Consider the following 18701-nt stretch of genomic DNA (forward strand, 5'->3'; position numbering starts at 1 on the left):
TTTTCAAATTGAAAACATTTTTTTTCCTCTCATTATTTCTTTCATCTTAGTCCTTTCTTTTAGGTTCAAGTTCCTTCCATTCTTTCAGTAGGTATGCATTGGGTACACTTTTCCAATCTTTTTCCAAAAATATTCTTATGCTGGATTTAGAATTCTGAATTGACTTCCTTCAACATTTTAAAGATATCAATCCACTGTTTTACAACTCTTATTATTACTATTAGAAAGTCTGTTGTCAGTTTAATTATTTCTCATTTGTAGAAAATATTTTTCCCTCAGATTTCTAAGATTTTTCTGTTTTTGACTCACCATAGTATGTTTATATGATATATGTGGATTTGTTTACTTATTCTGCTTGGCACTCACAAGTTGCTCAAATCAAAAGATTTGTCTGTGTCATCAATTCTGAGAAATTCTCAGCCATTGTTCTTTTTTAAATATTCTACCTCTCCCCATCATTTCTATTTTCTTAGTCCAGGACAGGATTTCTGTTAAATGTATGTTGGAATTTCTCATTCTGTTTTTTATATTTCAGCCACCTCCTTGTTTTTCTATCTCCTATCTCTATACTGCATTGGGGGTAATGTCTTCAGTCTGTCCTCCAGACCTAATTCTCTCTTCAATAGTATCTAATCTGTCATTTAAATGGTCATGGAAAACATACTTCCTATAAGCTAGGCTTTACATTAATCAAATACATTAATTACCAACTCAAGAACTTTACATCTAGTAGGCTAGCCAGACATGTGAAAAGAAAGTTACATTGCAGTCTAATATGAGAAGAATACCAGATTTCAATAGGAATTTCCAATGGAAACAGAAAGACTGACTAAATGTGCTGAAGGGAAATGAGAAAGAATTCACAGAGGAGATCATCTCTTAGCTAAGTTTGAAGAATACATTTTCTAGGAGCAGAATGTACGAAAGGGTATCCAAGTAGGTAGCACGGTGCAAAATCATGGACCTTTGGGGAACAGTAAAGAATTAAGTGTAACTACTGTGTGGACACATCTGTAGAGAGTGGTGAGAGATGATAGTTAAAGCTCATTAGGAAGGCTCTCATGTATCATGTATGAAGGGTTTAGACTTTATCTATTGGCAGTGAAGAAGCAACAGAGGTTTTCAAGGAGGAGGTGGAGAGAAGGAATGGAGGGAGGGACAGAGAGTTGAATTTGGGAAGGCTAATAACCCTCTGGACATGGAAGAGTTAAGAGGTGGGGGGGGCTGGTAACAAAGATTGCTTCACTAGTTTAGGTAGAGATGGTGAGAGCTGGAGTTCAGATAGCATCAGGAGGGATGGAGAGGGTGCTCTGAATTAGAGATACTTCTAAGGTAGACATAATAAATGTGTTAGCCAGTTGGCTGTGGAGGCTGATGGACAGCAGAGGATTAAGCATGAGGCCACCCAGATTTTGGCCTGGGAGTCTGGATAGACTATGACACCATTAAGTAGAGTAAGAAATTCAATGGTAAGAACTACTAGAAGAAAGTGCCACTCGGGGCACACATGAGTTTTGAGATGCATGGGATATATCCAAGCTGAAAGTTCTAGGAGGCAGTTATAAATACATCTTAAATCTTTTCAGAGAAATCAGACATGGAAATATCACTTTGGAGTGATCAGCATGCTGTTGGGAATGGAATACAACACTAGAGAGTGGTTGAAAATCAGCTGGTGTCAGGCAGTGACCAAAAATGTGAGTTGTGCAGTGGTGAGGCATGTTGTAAACTTGGTCACCAAAAACTGGGTATCCAACCTACACAGAATATCTGAGATGGAGACAGTTGCCAAACTTTCCTCCTATAATTCTCTCAAATTTGTCCTCTTTTAATTAAAGAAATAAGTTAATAATATCTCTTGCATTCAATATATTTTTCCTAACATATTTTGATGTCATATTTCTATAGTAGCATACTTTAACACTACTATTATTTTAATAGTATACTAATTTTTAATAATTATTTAATTAAATATAAAAAAGCATTATTACTTATTAAATAATTTTTACAAACATGTGTGCAATTAGCTAAGTGAAATCTTCCATGTTAACATTTATCACACTAAATTAAAATACTTGATTTACTTATCTGTCTCCTCCTATAGACTTTGAGCTCCCTAGGGGTGATGCCTTACTCAGTTTTGTGTACCAAGGATTTGTCTCAGGACATGGCACAGAGTGGGAACTTAGAACATATTGGATAGATGGAGCAAGCCAGACACTGAGGACTGTATTTCCAACTTAACCTGCTACAATTTATTTACTAATTAAAACATTCTCTGCCACAAGGAAGAGCAACATGAGTACTATGTCCAGGGCCACCATGTAGAGTTTCACAGGTTGCTTACTGTCCAAGGTAGCAAGTGGGATTAAGTAAAATGCAATAAAAGAGAACCAACTATACAAGTCAGTCACAAAAATGAAGGAAAAGGATGATGGAATATGGCAGTGGCAGGAGTAAAAACTGCTCAATAAAATGAGAACTCCAGAAGCTCTCTTTAAGTTTTTTTAAATTGCTTCTAGAATTGTAGAGCTGTGTGGTTTATAAAGTGGAAAAATGATTTTTCAATACATTTGGAGAATTCTTAAATACAAGAAAACTCTGACAATCAATACATAATTGTAGAGTTATTTTGTGCCTAAAACTTATCAGCTCCTCTCCATCAGACCTGAAATTTATGAAAAAGGGATATAAAGGGATGCCTGGCCAAGTCTAGAGTTTGTAGGACGTTCTGGACAGCTGAAATGACTTAGCTCACCAGAGTTTTCTTCAAATTAGCAACAGAAGCAAAAAATAAAATGTAAATAAATAATAAAATTAGCTTTAAAAAAAACAGGAAAGAATAAAGAACTTGAAGCTTTCATATAAAAAATGCATATTAAAATTTTATAAATTGCTGTGAGAAATCTAAAAATGTAGTAATTAGACTGTGTATAATCGTAACTGAGACTTACAAAAGCTATACCAGCATCTACAATTTCCTATAATGAAACAGTCAAGCTTATTTAATGTACCTTTAAATGTTCAGGTTTACTTTGTAAGCATACAACTAATAATAATAAAGAAGAAACAGTTGCTTGGAAAATGTCTGTATTTCATTGCTAATGGAAAGTTCCCAGGAATTAAGAGAAATAGGGGTTTTTCATTTGTTTTTGAAAATCTACAAGTCAAAAATAAAAACCTCCAACAATCAGATTGCTCCTGAGTGTGGTGCTCTAGGGGAAGGAAAGAGCTAACTCAAAGAGAAACATGACAAAATGTTAATCTGGCAGCTGCCATTTCACACTCTTTGCCAAGAAATGCCATAACCTTGCAGCAATATGGGCCAAAAAGGCACTTATTTCTTAACTTCAGATTTTACTCAAGTTTTTAAAGCAAGCAGAGTCCATTTTTATTCACGGTAACACCAAACCAAACCCCAGGAGATTTCCAAGTTACATATGGAAAAGTTCACAACCCAGATCATGATCTTCCTACCTGCAAACTGACCCCTCAATCAGGACAACCAAAAAGATGGCTAATGGTATGCATATGTCCCCCAACATCCCCAAACAAATCATCTACCTCCTTAACCAAAGACACTTTAGGAGGTGTCCCCTGAGGGGTGCGGGAACCTCAGGAATCAAAATCCCAGGGAGGGGCAGCCTGCTGATGCTCACCCTACACTATGGACACAGCATTCCCTGGGAGGCCCAGGAATCAATTTTCAACAATTCAGTGGTGATCCTTAGTTAGTGGAGTCTGCAAGCTATTGATTTAGAGACTGCGCTTTGCTTTTCGTAACGTGGAATTTCTGCTACATCTGCGTCTCATCTGTAGGTGGCAGCATCTGTGAATTGCTGTTGAGTGTCACTATGAATGTTGAGTGTCAACATTCAAAGATTTATACCAGAACAGAAATTACATGTTGGATTTGCCTGACTAAACCAAAGTGCTATATCTATAGAAGAAAAACGTGGCAGGATAGATTTTTACATAACTTAAACCTCCAAATTTGACTTTAGAAATAAAAATAATTAACTGGTTACCCTTGCATAGGCAAAGCTTTCTATAACTCATTTAAAGTGTAATATAAGTGATAAATTTTAAGGCAAGATGTGTAAGCATTTTTCTTGCCCTGACTGTTTAAGTCACAACTCCCAAAGATCACATGGATCAGCAGTTGGCAAACATTTTCTGCAAAGGGCCAGATTACTCAACCCTGACATCAATGTGTGAAAGCAGCCAGAGATAATAAATAAATAAATAAATAAATAAATAAATAAATAAATAAATGAGTGTGGCTGTGTCCCAATAAAACCTGATGAACACTGAAATCTGAATTTCATTTAACTTTCTTGTGTCTCAAAATATTATTATTTTCATTTTTTCCATTTTTTCCCTCTGAATGTTTGTATCCCTCCAAAATTCATATGTTGAAACCCTAATGTCTGCTGCCGTGGTGTGAGGAGGTGGGGCCTTTGGGAGGTGCTTAGGTCATGAAGGTAGAGCCCTCATGAATGGGTTTAGTGTTGTTATAAGAGAGACCTCCCTCAAACCTTCCACCACATGAGGATACTATGAGATTTTGCAGAGATGTCCCTCACCTGACCATGCTGGCATCCTGACCCTGAGCCTCCAGCCTCCAGAACTATGAGAAATAAATTTCTGCTGTTTATAAACCACCCAAGTCTATGGCATTTCATTATAGCAGCATGAAGGGACCAAGACACCATTTTTAAAAAGTAAAAACTATTAGGTCTCAAGCTACACAAAAACAGATGGCAGCCCAGATTTGGCCTAGTGGCAGCAGTTTGCAGACTCCTGACCCAGACCAGTTTGGTGGAACAACATAAATGGTTAGTAATTAAAGTATTCAAAATTGGCTTTTTGATGAGTGTTTTTAATATCAGCATTTAATCCAAAAATGATACCTTGTCACTATAGAGAGAGGATTAAGGAAATTAGTCAAACAAAAAGTCATATGACAAAACTTAGAATTCCGATTCAGAGTTGATTTCTAAGATGACATTTTACCAAAGAGAATTAACACTTAGGTCAAATATTTCTGAACATCTAATCTTCCTTCTGACATAGCCAAGCTAGTAAAGACCAGTGACCATGGGGGAACTGGAGTCTACAGCATCCCACAGGCAGAAATGCAGATGTGATTTGTTCTGCAGGCAAATGTGCTAAGGAACCTTTAAGGACACTGGGTGTTTAATCTCCAGCAGGAAGTCAACGTTGTTACCTGTTGTGTCTTGACTCAGGGTTTCCTGGCTGCTGCTGCTATATGAAGGCACTGGAGTGATGGACAGTGAGGCTGGGCAAGACAAAGGTGTGGCCAGCTCAGTCTTGTGGGTGAGAGATCGGTGGTACACAGGGACGCCTGCATCTTTGGAGATGAACAGAGGCAGATCTGACGGGAGGGCGGGTTTGCCCTGTGCGTATGGATTTTTCCAGTGGCTGAGCCCAACTGCAATGGGCCCAGTGACATCATAACCTGGTGAGACAAGCACAGTAGGTCAGGAGCAGCAATCAAACCTTAGACCGAACCTGTATTTCCCAAAAGTCTTAACTGTGAGTCAAATCAAACACTGCTTGAGATAAGGATGCATGTTGCTAATATACAGGTAGGAATCATGACACTTGATGGATCTTGTTCACTATTCAACATTCATTTATTAAGCACACACTATGTGCTAGGTGCCCAGGATTTGCCCTTAAGGAGCTAAGAATTCAATAAAAAGGAGATTAGATTTTGTTATTTCCCCTAAACTATAACTAACTACACTACAAAGCAAGGTGAAAGAAATAGTTTAAAGTAGGACAGAAACCCAGGATTTCTTGGGAGAAAATCCTTCCAGGCAGAGGTAATAGGTCAAAGAGAAGGGTCATGAACTTGGCCTTGTAGGCAAGGGTCTCATCCTAGAGGCTAGAGAGATAGATCTGTTCTGCAGATGTGTTTTGTTTAGCCCAAGCTTTCTATTTTTCTTTTATTGAAGAACAGTTGATATATAATATTATATTGGTTTTAGGTGTACAACTTGGTGATTCAAGAGTTATCTACCACAATTTTTTTAATTTGAAGTAAAATTCCAACTAAATTTGACAATAAAAATCTAGAGAATTCTTAATAAAAATCCAGCTTTCTGACTCTCTTGAAAAATTTCTTGATCTTCTCTTAAAACTCAAGCAACACTGGACCACATTCCCACATGGCACCCGCTAGCTGGAGTGACCATGGCAGCCACCCTGTTGAGGTGGAATTCCGGTCTGCCACAGTCCCCACCACGCCCTTGTACATTACTCCCAGTCTGCCTCACTCATCTGTCTCATATGCCTGACTTCTCCAGGTCTTTGCATTTGCAACCTAGATACAGAATTTAGGATTAGAATTAAGTGTAATCAGAGAAAAAAAACAAGGATGGAAAGGTAGGCTGATACAAGATAGTTGAGGGTCTTACAGGCCAACGCTGCTAAACTAGATTATATTTGGCAAGCAAAACAATATCCCTGGAAGTCTGTGAAATGGGGATCAGAATAATCAAGTTAATGGCAGCCAAAGTAGCCAGAATCTGTCATTTCTTCCTCTGGTGATGGTGTCCTTTTGGGAGGCCTCCTCTGCCTCTCCCAAGCTGTCTTCACTGTGGTGAAGGGAGGCCCAGTAGAAGGCACTGGGGTGTAGAGACCAAAGGTGTTGGGGGGATAAGTCTGAATTGGGGAGGTGGTGGTTGACCAAGAAAGCCCAAAGGGGTGACAAGAGAGGAGGCCTGTGTGGATTCTGAAGACTGAATGATGGTGACTGGGAAGGTCTCCCACATGGTGCTGGAAACCACTTAAACAAGGACGTATGTCAGTCAGCCCCTGCCACACGTCACAGCCAAGCATTGCTTGGCTTCCTGCTTCTCCCTTGTGAACTGAGCATCCCTCACGTTCAGAGGGTGTCTTAATTATCTCTGAGACTCCCTCCCAGTGTTGCTATGCTTGGCTCTTTCCCTCCCTTCTCTGTCCCCAGCCCCAAGCACAACGCTAGGCTCAGAGTTGGCACTCGGTACAGCCCCACTGCTCACTAAATTTCTAGACACCAGCAGCCTTGAGATGATATAAGAGGCTGTGAAGTAGAAGCCAAGTGAGTGTTATTTAAGTGTTGCAGCAAGAAAGGAAAAGAGGTCCACAGAGATGTGCACATTGTGGAAAGAGAGGAGTTTGGGCCATCAGGTGGCTTCCTCCCTCACCAGCAATGCCAGGGAAGACTTATGGTGAACAGAGGGTAGATGTTCTCACCCTGACGGCGGCCATCAGAAGGACTGGCCTGGGAAGAGCTGAGGAAGGTTGAGTGTGTTTTTAGATATGAGTAATATGAGCGTTAGTGGAAATACCTATGTGGAAATGTCTGGCAGGAAGCTGGAAAAAATGGATATGAGGATCAGGAGAAATGGCACCAGAATTATAAATCTCGTAGCCACCCACACAGAAGTCATGGCTGAAGCCTTGTAATGAACAACCTACTTGCCATAAAATTATATGGCAAAATTCACTAACAATTATAGTACTAACATTTACGCATCGTGTTAAGGGACCTAGCAGCACCACTTCATTTAACCCCCTCACAATAACCCTGCTAGTTAAGTACTAATATCCCCACTTGATGGATGAGTGAACTAAGGCTTAAGGACATTATTACTGCCCCAAGGACAATGGCTACACAGAAATAAGCCAGTAATTCAAGCCCTGCTTTACTGAAGACAACATAGGTGCTCTGGACCACAGAGCCTTTGTGCCTTGTTAAGAGAGCTGGTGACAAGAGGGATTCTGGGGGCTGGAAATGGACACTGTCTCCCACAGAGCACTCTTAGGTGATTCATTTCTTTTTGAACAATGTTCATAGACAAATCTCGGTGAACCAGAATGCTCGAGGAAAGGGCAATGGTGACAAACAAAAGATGTCTATTGCATCATTTGACCTCACCTTGGCTAGTCACCTTCCTAAATGGTAAATGCAGTGCAGGTACGTGCTCCTTCCTTTATCTATGCAGCCTGCAAAGATAATCAATGAAAACACAAAATCTCAGATTTCAGAACTGCAACGGAGCCAGAACCACAGAAGACTGAATGGAATGCTACCGACTCAGGATTGCCCCGACCTTGTGGATGGACTTAAACCCTCTGATTCAAATTTGTTTATTTTGTTACCAATGCTCTCTGGTTTCCCATGACTCCCACTACTGGGCCACAGAAATGAAATTCACAAATGCCCCATTTAAATGGAGGTTCCATTATGTTTTTATTAAAAATTTGAAAACATACTACCTTCTCTTTACACCACAGACTCCTTTTATAAGAAGAAGAGCTACAGGACCATGTTTCCCCGGGCCTTAAACTCTTGGATAGAGAAATAGAGAAACCCACATCCCTCTTCTCTCCCCATGTTCCCAAGCTCCTCTGGAGTTATATGGAACAGAGCACAGTGTCAAAGAGTTAGGTTTACAAGTCCCCAGGAACTCTGCACTCCCCAAAATTTCAGGTTTTACCCTTTCTTTTATAAAATGATGGCCAACTTATAGCCTATACTTAATTTTGAAAAATACCACATTGCTAACAGGCTGCTTTTTCTTTTTTTTTTTTAGTTGGGAAATTACCACATCACTGACTCCAGAAATGGAGTTCATTACAAACATTTCAATCCATGTTATTGATACAAATTAGCTATGATAAGATCGGCATAATTTTAATGGAATATAAATGGACCAGCCTAAATTTAAAAGTAGCAATGAGGTCAAAGTATTTTGACAGGATAACCAGCCATCCATAGAGAGAGCTGGCATCTGAGTGCTCAAGAGGCAAGTAACAGGAATGTCACCTTTGCAGCCGATCCATTCTCCCGCCCTCACCATCCTGTCCACCGGCAGGGGACGAGGAGTCCCAGCTCCCTTTGAGCTCCAGGCCAACACAATCTCCCACTACACGGAGCTCCTGAAGAGAGACAGGTGAGGAACACTCAAAACCATAGGCTGTCTTGAGAAAAAAAATGATGCTAATTAACTGTAAAGTTCTTAAATCTCTCCTCCATGGGTAAAGCCGGAGTTTACTATCAGAAAATAAGGAGTTATCCAAGAGTTTAATAGATAAGTAGAAGAACTTTCAGAAAGAGTCGTTTCTCTGTTTCTTAGAATTTTTGGCAGTCCTTTCAGCAGGACACAGGTTCCTATAAGGAACAACATTCACAGGAAGCCCACAGCATACCGTATCTTCCATGGAATTTTCACAAATGAGACACTTGGCACGAGATGACTGTAAGAGAAAGAATGAAGTGCAGGAGATGAAAGAAAACAAAAAGAACTGTCCGATGGACCAGAGATCTGCCCTCCCCTCCAGGACTAAGTCAAAGGTTGTTCATTATATTTTCTGCTTCTACCATAAATATTGCATAAGAGCTCTGCTCTGGACGGACTGTGGGCAGTGGACACTGCCTGATGCCTGTGTAGAATCCGTGCCCCCCACCTTCCTCCCAAGAGTGGTCTTTTGTTTGGGGAGTCCTCCCGCCCCCACTCAGTCCTGTGACTCAGCCTCTTCCTCTCCCTCCACACGGGCAGGGGCGGGTCTCCAGATAATCTTATCTCCCTCCTAAATGACAGGGTCAAGGGTGGTCATGTGACCCAGTCCTCCCCAGTGGGCTAGAAGTCCCTGAGCCCTGCAAGGGGAAAGTCTCAGTTCCTAAAGAGAAAACCGAGGGAGGCGCCAAAGCTCCTTTCCCTCTGATCCGTGTCTGAATGCCAGTCCTGGAGCCATGGCAGCCATCCGGCTGCCACAAGGAAGATAAATTCTCTGAGGAAGGCAAAGGGGAACAACACTAAGCAGCCTAATCAACCTGTCCTAAGGACAGGCCAGGTCTTCCCTTTATGGGAAATAAATTTCCTTGTGGTTTCAGCCAATTTGAGTTAGGACACAGAAGCAACATTCAAGGGTCATCCCATAACCTTCTGAGAAGACTGTCACACCCCCCTCCCCTTCAGAGGCGACTGCATATGTCAGTAAGAACTTGTTCCCTTAGTTTCCTAGGCTGCTGTAACAAAGTGATCACAAACTGGGTGGCTTAAGAAAAAAGAAATGTATGCTCTCACAGTTTTGGAGGCTAGGTTGCTGAAACCCGGATGCTGGCAGGGCTGTGTGATCTGAAGTCTCCAGGGGAGAGTCTGCTCCGTGCCTTGTCTTAGCCTCGGTGTCCCTTGGCTTGTAGCCTCCATTGCCACATCCTGTCCTCCCTGTACATCTCTGACTCTTCTCCTCTACTTACAAGGACACCAGTCATATCAGATTAGGGCCCACCCTAAGCAGGTATGATCTCATCTTAACTTGATCATAGCTGCAAAAACCCTATTTCCAAATAAGGTTACATTCCCAGGTATCAGGGGTTCAGACTTCAAAACATGTTTTCAGGAGACACAATTCAACCCTAAACACCCTGACATGGTGGCCACAGCTGCTGGACCAAGGAAGGACACTAGGCCCATGGCCTGTAACAAGAACTAGGCTGCCAGCAGGAACCGGATTGCCTGAGTTCAAATCCCAGCTCTTGTTACCCATGCATCCTTCTGTAACTTTTTAACCTCTCAGGAACTGAGTTTCCTCATCTGTAAAATGAGGAAAATAATAGTATCTGCCTCACAGACTTATTGTAAGGATTAAATGTACAGAAAAAGTACCTAGAACAGTGCTTGGCCCAGAGAAAGCCCCCGTGTGGGTCCTTACTACTTACTCTCCACTTTCACCAATAAATGTCTTAAAAGAGAAATCCCAACTCGCTCATCCCTCCCTACTCGGAGCTTCGCAAGCCTGGCTCCACCCCCTCCATCTGCTGGCATGGCTCTCGGGGATGTCACCAGGGCAGACTTTGAACTTTAAGCCTTCTCAATCCCCCTTCTAGGAATTCCCTGGGTTTTCTAAGAAGTGTGTTCACCTGGTCTTCTTACCTGTCATTATCTCTCCCCTAATTGTCTTCCCCCAAACACTGGTCCTTGGCCCTCCACACACTCAGTGTACAGACACCCACTCTTACAATCTCAGCCTCTCCCAAAGGGTGGACCAACTTCTCTATGCAGAGAATTCCTGAATCTCCATCTGTTGACCATTCCCTCCACATTTCCAATTTCCTGGGGTCACTCTGAGGTGGGAGTCTCATGGGTACCCCAACCCCAACACACTTAACCTATAGACAGCAAGTCCTCTTCCTGACTTCCGTATTTCTAAGAATGACTCAGAATTCCTGCCACTTTGACTCAAAGACACAGGGCACACTTACCTTTCCCCAAAGCCAGTCAATGACCAGTCCTGCCTGCTCGTGTATGCCTCTCCCTCTAGACCTGCCTCTTTACCCCACCTCCCAAGTCCATTACTGTCCCATGTCAAGACTATCACAGCCACTTACTCTGCTATGACACCAGGTTCTCCCCCATGAAATCCATCCCGTTCACCACCAGAATAACCCTTTCTCATTCATGCATTCATCCAGTCACCCTCTTACTCAAGACTCCACGTGACTTCTCACCTCTCAATAAATGTCTTTAGGACTGTCATTTTAGGTGACTTAGTGTTTCCAAATGGGCCACGAGCTCACCACAAGAATTTTTTAATTGTCTTTATTTTTCATTTGAAAGTCAACTTATTCATTTCAAAATTAGTCATATTGGGGACCATGTTCTGCCACTAAATTTGGTGCCTGGGTTTGCTTTTGTGTTTCCATCAAGTTGGCAACAATTTGTACTTAACAAGAAAAAGAGAGGTGAAAAAGTCATACAAATGAAAATCCATAACCTCACCCAAGCACTAACAGAGATTTCAGAGTGTGTTAAAAGAGAAAGGTGGTTGCAAAGCAGAGTTACCCTAAATACCTACTAGCTAAGCTGTACTGAACTGAAAGGATCTGTGTTGCTACAGCTCGTGACACATTGCATTACAAGCAGTGACTGCATTTCAGCAAAACAACCACGCCCATCATATTAGACTAATGGCAGAAATTTGTAGTATTTTTGCTTTACAGTGTTGCAAATTCTATTTGTAAAATTTGATTTGGTTTTTATGGCTATCTGGAATGTAAGGTGTCTACAGTTAGTTTTATGTTTGAACATACTTAAGTATTTTTATAATAAAAATAAATCAATTTTAGAGGTTCATAACTATTTCTTTTTATAGAGGTCCACATTACTGGGGTTTGAGAAACAATAATATACATGAGATTTAGTGTCAAACAGACCTGGCTTGAAATCATGCATATACTAATTTCTGGCTGGATGGCAAAGAGCAAGTTTCTTCATCTGTAAGATGGAATAAAAATAGTACCTTCCTCGGAGGGTCCTGATTAAGTAAAGTGATGCTTGTCAATGGTAAAAGCAGCTGCCAAATGATACATGCAAAGTAAATATTAGCTGTAACTATTATTATTTTTCTCTTCTTTCTGAGTCAATGCCCACAATTCTGTAATCAAGAAAATTCTGAAAGGAAGTGAAAGGGAGAGGAAAGATTCGACAGACAGAAGAAGAATCAGGGCCACTTTGTGACCAAACTAAAACGTGTTTAAGGTTTAGTGAGAAGGCAGCTGAAAGAGAGCGTTGGGTGAACACATGTCCTGCAAGCCCACTGTCTCCTGTCAGGGGTGCGGGGGGTCCTTCATCGAGGAAGGGAGGGATAGAGAATAACACGCCCCAGCCTGCAGACTTCAAGTTTCTGAGGCCAGGTACTATAACAGGGGGTTTTATTTCTGAGAAGTCAGGGGACAGGGCAGCTGGCACAAACAGGATTCCTCAAAGCATAGGTAGCATTCAATAACATTGATCTACTGTTATTATGCATGTGCGCATTACCTTATACTTATGGGAAACAGTATACATTTTCTATTTGCAGCTACGAGGTTAAATTTCTTTTTAAAATAGATGAATATAAATCTTAAACAGTTTTAATGCTAAGTACAAAATAATACGTGTGATACACAAATGAAAGAGTTAAAGCAAATGTCTAAAGTTGGGAAAACCTGATTTTGTTTTGTTTTTTAATCTCTGGACCACACTTACTCCAGCCATTTCTATGCAAAAGCAATACGGCTCCACAAGAGGGCGCCTGGACATGCTGTGTCCAGGAGCAACTGCTCTGATTCAGAAAACAAATGCTCCTGAGATTACATTTTCTACTCACGCCTCCCTTCACTTCCCCACCCCAGCCTTTCCTGGCAACAGTAGTTTTTACAAAACAGAATTACACAATTGCTCACCTATGGTGATCTGGCTGACACAGCTGTAGTAGCTGCCTGTCGTCGCAGAAGAAAGGTTGTAACTCCCACTACTCACATCTCTATCTGTTAAGAAAATAAGAGAGAAGTTTGGTTATATCCTGGTGGACACCACGGCCACAGTGTAAATATATGACTGCTGGTAGATAAGCCAGCTCTCTGTGTCTGGGCAGTCAAATACTCACACACTGACTGGTTGGTTCATTTACCCACACTTAGGGAGTGCCTGGGCCAGACACCTGGAACATTCAACAGCCAGACTGCCACCCCTCAGGTCAGTGTCACTGTTATTACAATGGGGGGTGAAGGGTTCTGGAGAAAGAGTGCAGGGGATCTGAACTAGAGGCTGAACTAAGGCTTCCTGGAGGAAGTGACGTCTGAACTAAAAGTTGAAGGTGGATACAATCTGACTAGCAAAAGGGGAATGAATTGAGGGAAGAGATCCAGGCAGAGAACTGTCATGGTGTCAAGAGGCTCAGAGGCCACAGGCAGCCTTGTGAGTTAGCAGTGGAATGCAGGAAGAAAAGGAGTGGTGCGCAGTGGCCGGACTATGAAGGGTCTTCTAAACCATGCTAACAACTTGGGTTTTTGTCTAGCAAGCAGGATCCCATTTTCATTTCAGAAAGATCATTTTGAGGCAGCGTGGGGGGCAGACTAGAGGAGGCAAGAGGAGGGGCAGGAAGACTCCTTTGTGAGGCTGCTGCAAGAATCCGGAGGAGAGGCCACCACGGCCAAACCACGGGACAAGTGGCAGTGGAGACAGGGGCAGATGCAGTTCCCTTCTAGGCTAAAGGGCAGCACACTGCACTGAATTCCTCATGACTGTGAAGGGAAAACGTTCCAGGCAGAAGGGGCAAAAGGAAGGCAAGCCTCACACTGACACGGCACCTTAGCAATTTCATCCCTCACTCATGCGCAAGGGGAAGCAGGAAGACGTCACCCCGTGTCTCTGATGGACAAGCTGAAAATCCGGCAGCAGAGCACCTTTCCCGGGGTCACACCACGCATGTGACAGAACAGAGCTCAAACAGAGGTCGGAGCTACTTCAAATTGTTTATGCAACGTGGCAGGGCATAAATAAATGATTTTAAAATATCAAAATATATATGTATTGTCTAAAATAAAACACTGGGGGTTAGACACAAAGAGTCATTACAGTAATGGTTACAAAACTGACCTAAAGGAAATTTGAATATATGTTATATGATACTAGGAAAACTCTGAAGCTCTGATTTACAATGGTGAAATTATAGATCTGAGGGAAAGAAAGAATTATTAAGAATAAGTCAAATGGGGACTACATCAAACTAAAAAGTTTCTGTACAACAAAAGACACCATCAGTGGAACAAAAAGGCATCATCCTACAGTATGGGACAATATATTCATAAATGACATATATAATAAGGGGTTAACATCCAAAATATATAAAGAGCTCACATGCCTCAACACCCAAAAAACAAATAACCTGATTAAAAAAGGGGCAGAGGATCTGAACAGACACTTCTCCAAAGAAGAAATTCAGATGGCTAACAGGCACATGAAAAGATGGTCCACATCGCTAATCATCAGAGAAATGCAAATTAAAATCTCACACCAGTTAGGATGGCCAAAATCCAAAAGACAAGCAACAACAAATGCTGGCCAGGATGCAGAGAAAGGGGACCCCTCCTACACTGTTGTGGGAATGTAAATTAGTTCAACCATGTGGAAAGCAATATGGAGGTTCCTCAAAAAACTAAAAATAGAAATACCATTTGACCCAGGAATTCCACTCCTAGGAATTTACCTGAGGAAAACAGGTCACAGATTCAAAAAGACATATGCACCCCTATGTTTATCACAGCACTATATACAACAGCCAAGATATGGAAGCAACCTAAGTGTCCATCAGTAGATGAATGGATAAAGAAGAAGTGGTACATATACACAATGGAATATGATTCAGCCATAAGAAAGAAACAAATCCTACCATTTGCAACAACATGGATGGAGCTAGAGGGTATTATGCTCAGTGAAATAAGCCAGGTGGAGAAAGACAAGTACCAAATGCTTTCACTCATCTGTGGAGTATAAAACAAAGCCAGAAACTGAAGGAACAAAACAGCAACAGACTCACAGAACCCAAGAATGGACCAATGGTTACCAAAAGGAAAGGGACTGAGAAGGGTGGCTGGGAAGGGAGGAATAAGGAGATTAAGGGGTATTATGATTAGCACATATAATATGGGAGGAGGGCACAGGGAAGGCAGTATAACACAGAGAAGACAAATAGTGACTCTATAGCATCTTACATGCTGATAGACAGTTACTGTAATGGGGTATGTAGTGGGGACTTGATAATAGGGGGAATGTAGTAACCACAATGCTGCTCATTTGAAACCTGAGCATAAGATTGTATATCAATGATACCTTAATAAAAAATAAATAAATAAGTCAAATGCATTCAAAGAGAACAGGTTTATAGAAACATATTGAGAGTCAGACTTTATTGAGTGATGTGGATTGGTAGAGAAGATGGCTTTATACATGAATGCTCTTAGGAGGTAAGAATAGCAGGCACTGATAGAGAAGGCAGGAAGAAAGGAGACATCTTCAGGGGTGCCCCTATGTCCCTGTGGTTTGAAAGCAGTTGAGAAGTGCTGATAAAAGCAGGTGGTGAGCTGGAGGGCAGAGAAATGGTGGTGGCCCCCAGAAGCCACATCAAGGCCACTTTAGGTCCTTGGGAGGTACAATGCTAAAAAATATTTTTAAACGAATTTTAATAAGTGACAAATAATTTTAGCAAGTGTATATGGCCAGTCCTCCTCTGAGAATCACTCCCAGACCATCTCCATTCTCTAGGATGCTTCCTGAACATCAAACACACCCCCAAGGGCACTGAGCAGACAAGGTAGTGCTGGTTTACAGGCATCCTAAAGCACAGGCTTGCCAGGGGCAGACCCACGTATTACTCAATTTGCAATTTCCATAGCCTAGAGCTGTGCCCAGCATACGGTAAATTCTCAATACATGTTCATTGGTTGAAAGAAAGAGAAAAGGAATGCATGAAATTACAGGATAAACAAATGATCAGGTCCCCTTCCTATTAGTTATAACTTCATTAGAGGCTGCTGTGACCCAAGAGAAAGAACTCAGCTGAGAGTAAGCAGACCTGTGTTTGAAGCCCAGTTTTGCTGCACATAACCTCTGAGAACATGGCCAGGCTGTTGACTGCCTTTAGTATGTGTTTCTCCACCTGAAAAGGGTGACAATGATGCTTATCTAACTTTTCAGGGTTAGGGGGAGAAGGATGGGGTAATAAAAACAAATCAGCGTCACAAAACGCATAGGTAGCAAATAGCTCAGTATATAATTGCAGAATCAGCTGAATCAACAAAATCCAGACCTAAAACATAACAAACTATTCTAACCACTGTGAAGTTGTCATTCCTAATTTTTTTTAAGCCCTTCACTAAAGATCTGTTCTTAAAAGATTTTGGAAAGGAGGAGACCTTCAAGAGACAAGGTCAATGGCATCCAAGATGCAGAGATAAAGATTTACAAGCACAGAAATGGCTATGAGTGGGGAGAAAAGACAAGGAATGAAGGGGAAAAGCATACAGAGAAATTAGTAATCAAGTAAGAAGCAGAATGCTCGAGTTAGGAATGAATGCCTGGGAAGAGGCTATAAATAAATTAGAATGGTAAACCTGTTGAAATTTTAATAAAAGCTGAATAGTAAAACTAGGGCATAATCTTGGGGGACAACACTTTAAAGACTCAAAGAGCAAAAGTATAAAAAACTTTGCCAGATATGGTACGAGGTAACTCTGAATAAAGGAAAATGTTGCCCCAACACAGGAATTAAAACAAAAATACTAGATTTTATGGGAGGGCCTGAATATCCATTTCATTCTTTAGGAACAAACTACAGTTAAATAAAAAAAAAAAAATCAGGTAACTAGTGGAAAAACTCGAGACTATGAATAAGATGAGGAATCTCTGTGGGTTCTGCAGTCAGCATCTACATAAGACACCTGGTTCCAACCCATGGTTCTGTTTCCCCATGTGGACAACAGGCATAATAAGGGCACCCACCTGATAAGGCAGCACCTAAAGTGTTCCTTTTTGTTAGCTAGTATTTTTATTTACACTTAAAAAGAACAAGGATATCCATAAAATGGAGTATCATATAGCCCAGAAAATGAATGAAATAAAGCAATACAAAATATTACGATGGATCTCACAATGTTGAAAGAAGAAACCCAAAAATGGTATGTGATTCCATTTATGAAAATGTCAACAACAAAACTAAATTATAGTTTTCAGGTGCACACATGAATGGTAAAACTGTAAAGAAAAATAACAAAATAATTAGCACAAAGTCAGCGTGGTTGTTTCATTGGGTGGATAAGAAGCAACTTTGAATCGTAAAAGGTAAAGGCAACGGGTGGGCTCTGCAGAACTGGGAATGCTGTCTCTTGAGCTGGGTGGTGGTTACACAGTATTCCTTTTATAATTATTTGATAAATTATAAATTTGTCTTATCCACCTGTCTGTATGTATAGTACAGTTCCCAATAATTTTTTATAAAGAAATACAGAGGGGCAGAAATCATGACAGAGTAAACCAAGAATGGAAATTCTGAAAAAATATCTAAGAACATTAGATGGTGGTGTATTGAGACAACACTACTTACTGCACATTTATTTTCTCTTGACCAGGCCCTACACTAAACACTCATCTCATTTAAGCTTCAAAACAAGTCTTTGGAGCTAAGTATGATTATCCCACATTACAGTTGAGGAGCTAGAGGCTCACAAAATTAGGGGACTTTCAGTCACACTTCTGGGTAGCCACAAAGTTGGAATTAAAACCCAGGTTTGTCTTACGCTAGATAAATATTTGAGAACAGAGGCAAAGATAGGAGGAGGACGTGGGGTTAGGTGGATTCTTCCTGTATATCTGGTGCTCCTCCATCTGATGTACAAAGCATTGAGGCTCTATAGGGAACAAGATAGACATCACCTGTGCATCTGTTTTTAAAAGCCCACAGAATAGAAATGGTGACAAAATTAACACTTTTTGGCCTCAAATTATTTGTGGTATATTCATAAACAGTGTGATCTTATAACAAAGGAAAATCAGGTCCATTCCAATAATTTATCTTACCTTCCATTTTAGTCACAGCAAAAAAGAAAGTACCATTAACTGTAGTACTAGACTATTTTTGTCTCCACTCTGGAACTGTGATAACTATGTAGGTAAATCTAAACAAAAATTTTCAATGTAAAATGGTAACTATAATGTCTGATTTGGGAGTTTTTTTAATGAATAGAAATAAAATACTGAAATATCAAATAATAATAGTACATAACACAATTGTTGGATGCTTAAAGTCAAAGGATTGTTCAGGGGAGAGGTTAGCATATGGAATTTAGAATTAAATGAAATGTAGTG

The 18701-nt window shown here is 40.9% G+C and overlaps 1 protein-coding gene across 2 annotated transcripts in view; it reads right to left on the reverse strand.

Annotated features, from left to right (window-relative positions):
• The window catches only part of ANO4 (anoctamin 4), a 388767-nt gene that overhangs the window by 362175 nt on the left and 7891 nt on the right, over positions 1–18701 (reverse strand). For both annotated transcript variants that reach the window (XM_036891459.2, XM_036891457.2), the window contains exons 2-3: positions 13244–13327; positions 5231–5482 (exon numbers count right to left, since the gene is read on the reverse strand). In XM_036891459.2, coding sequence (XP_036747354.2) covers positions 5231–5482; positions 13244–13327 — 336 coding nt within the window. The remainder of the gene's footprint in view (positions 1–5230; positions 5483–13243; positions 13328–18701) is intronic.

The sequence above is a fragment of the Manis pentadactyla genome, chromosome 10 (assembly GCF_030020395.1).
Source record: "Manis pentadactyla isolate mManPen7 chromosome 10, mManPen7.hap1, whole genome shotgun sequence".
Taxonomy (NCBI): Eukaryota; Metazoa; Chordata; class Mammalia; order Pholidota; family Manidae; genus Manis; species Manis pentadactyla.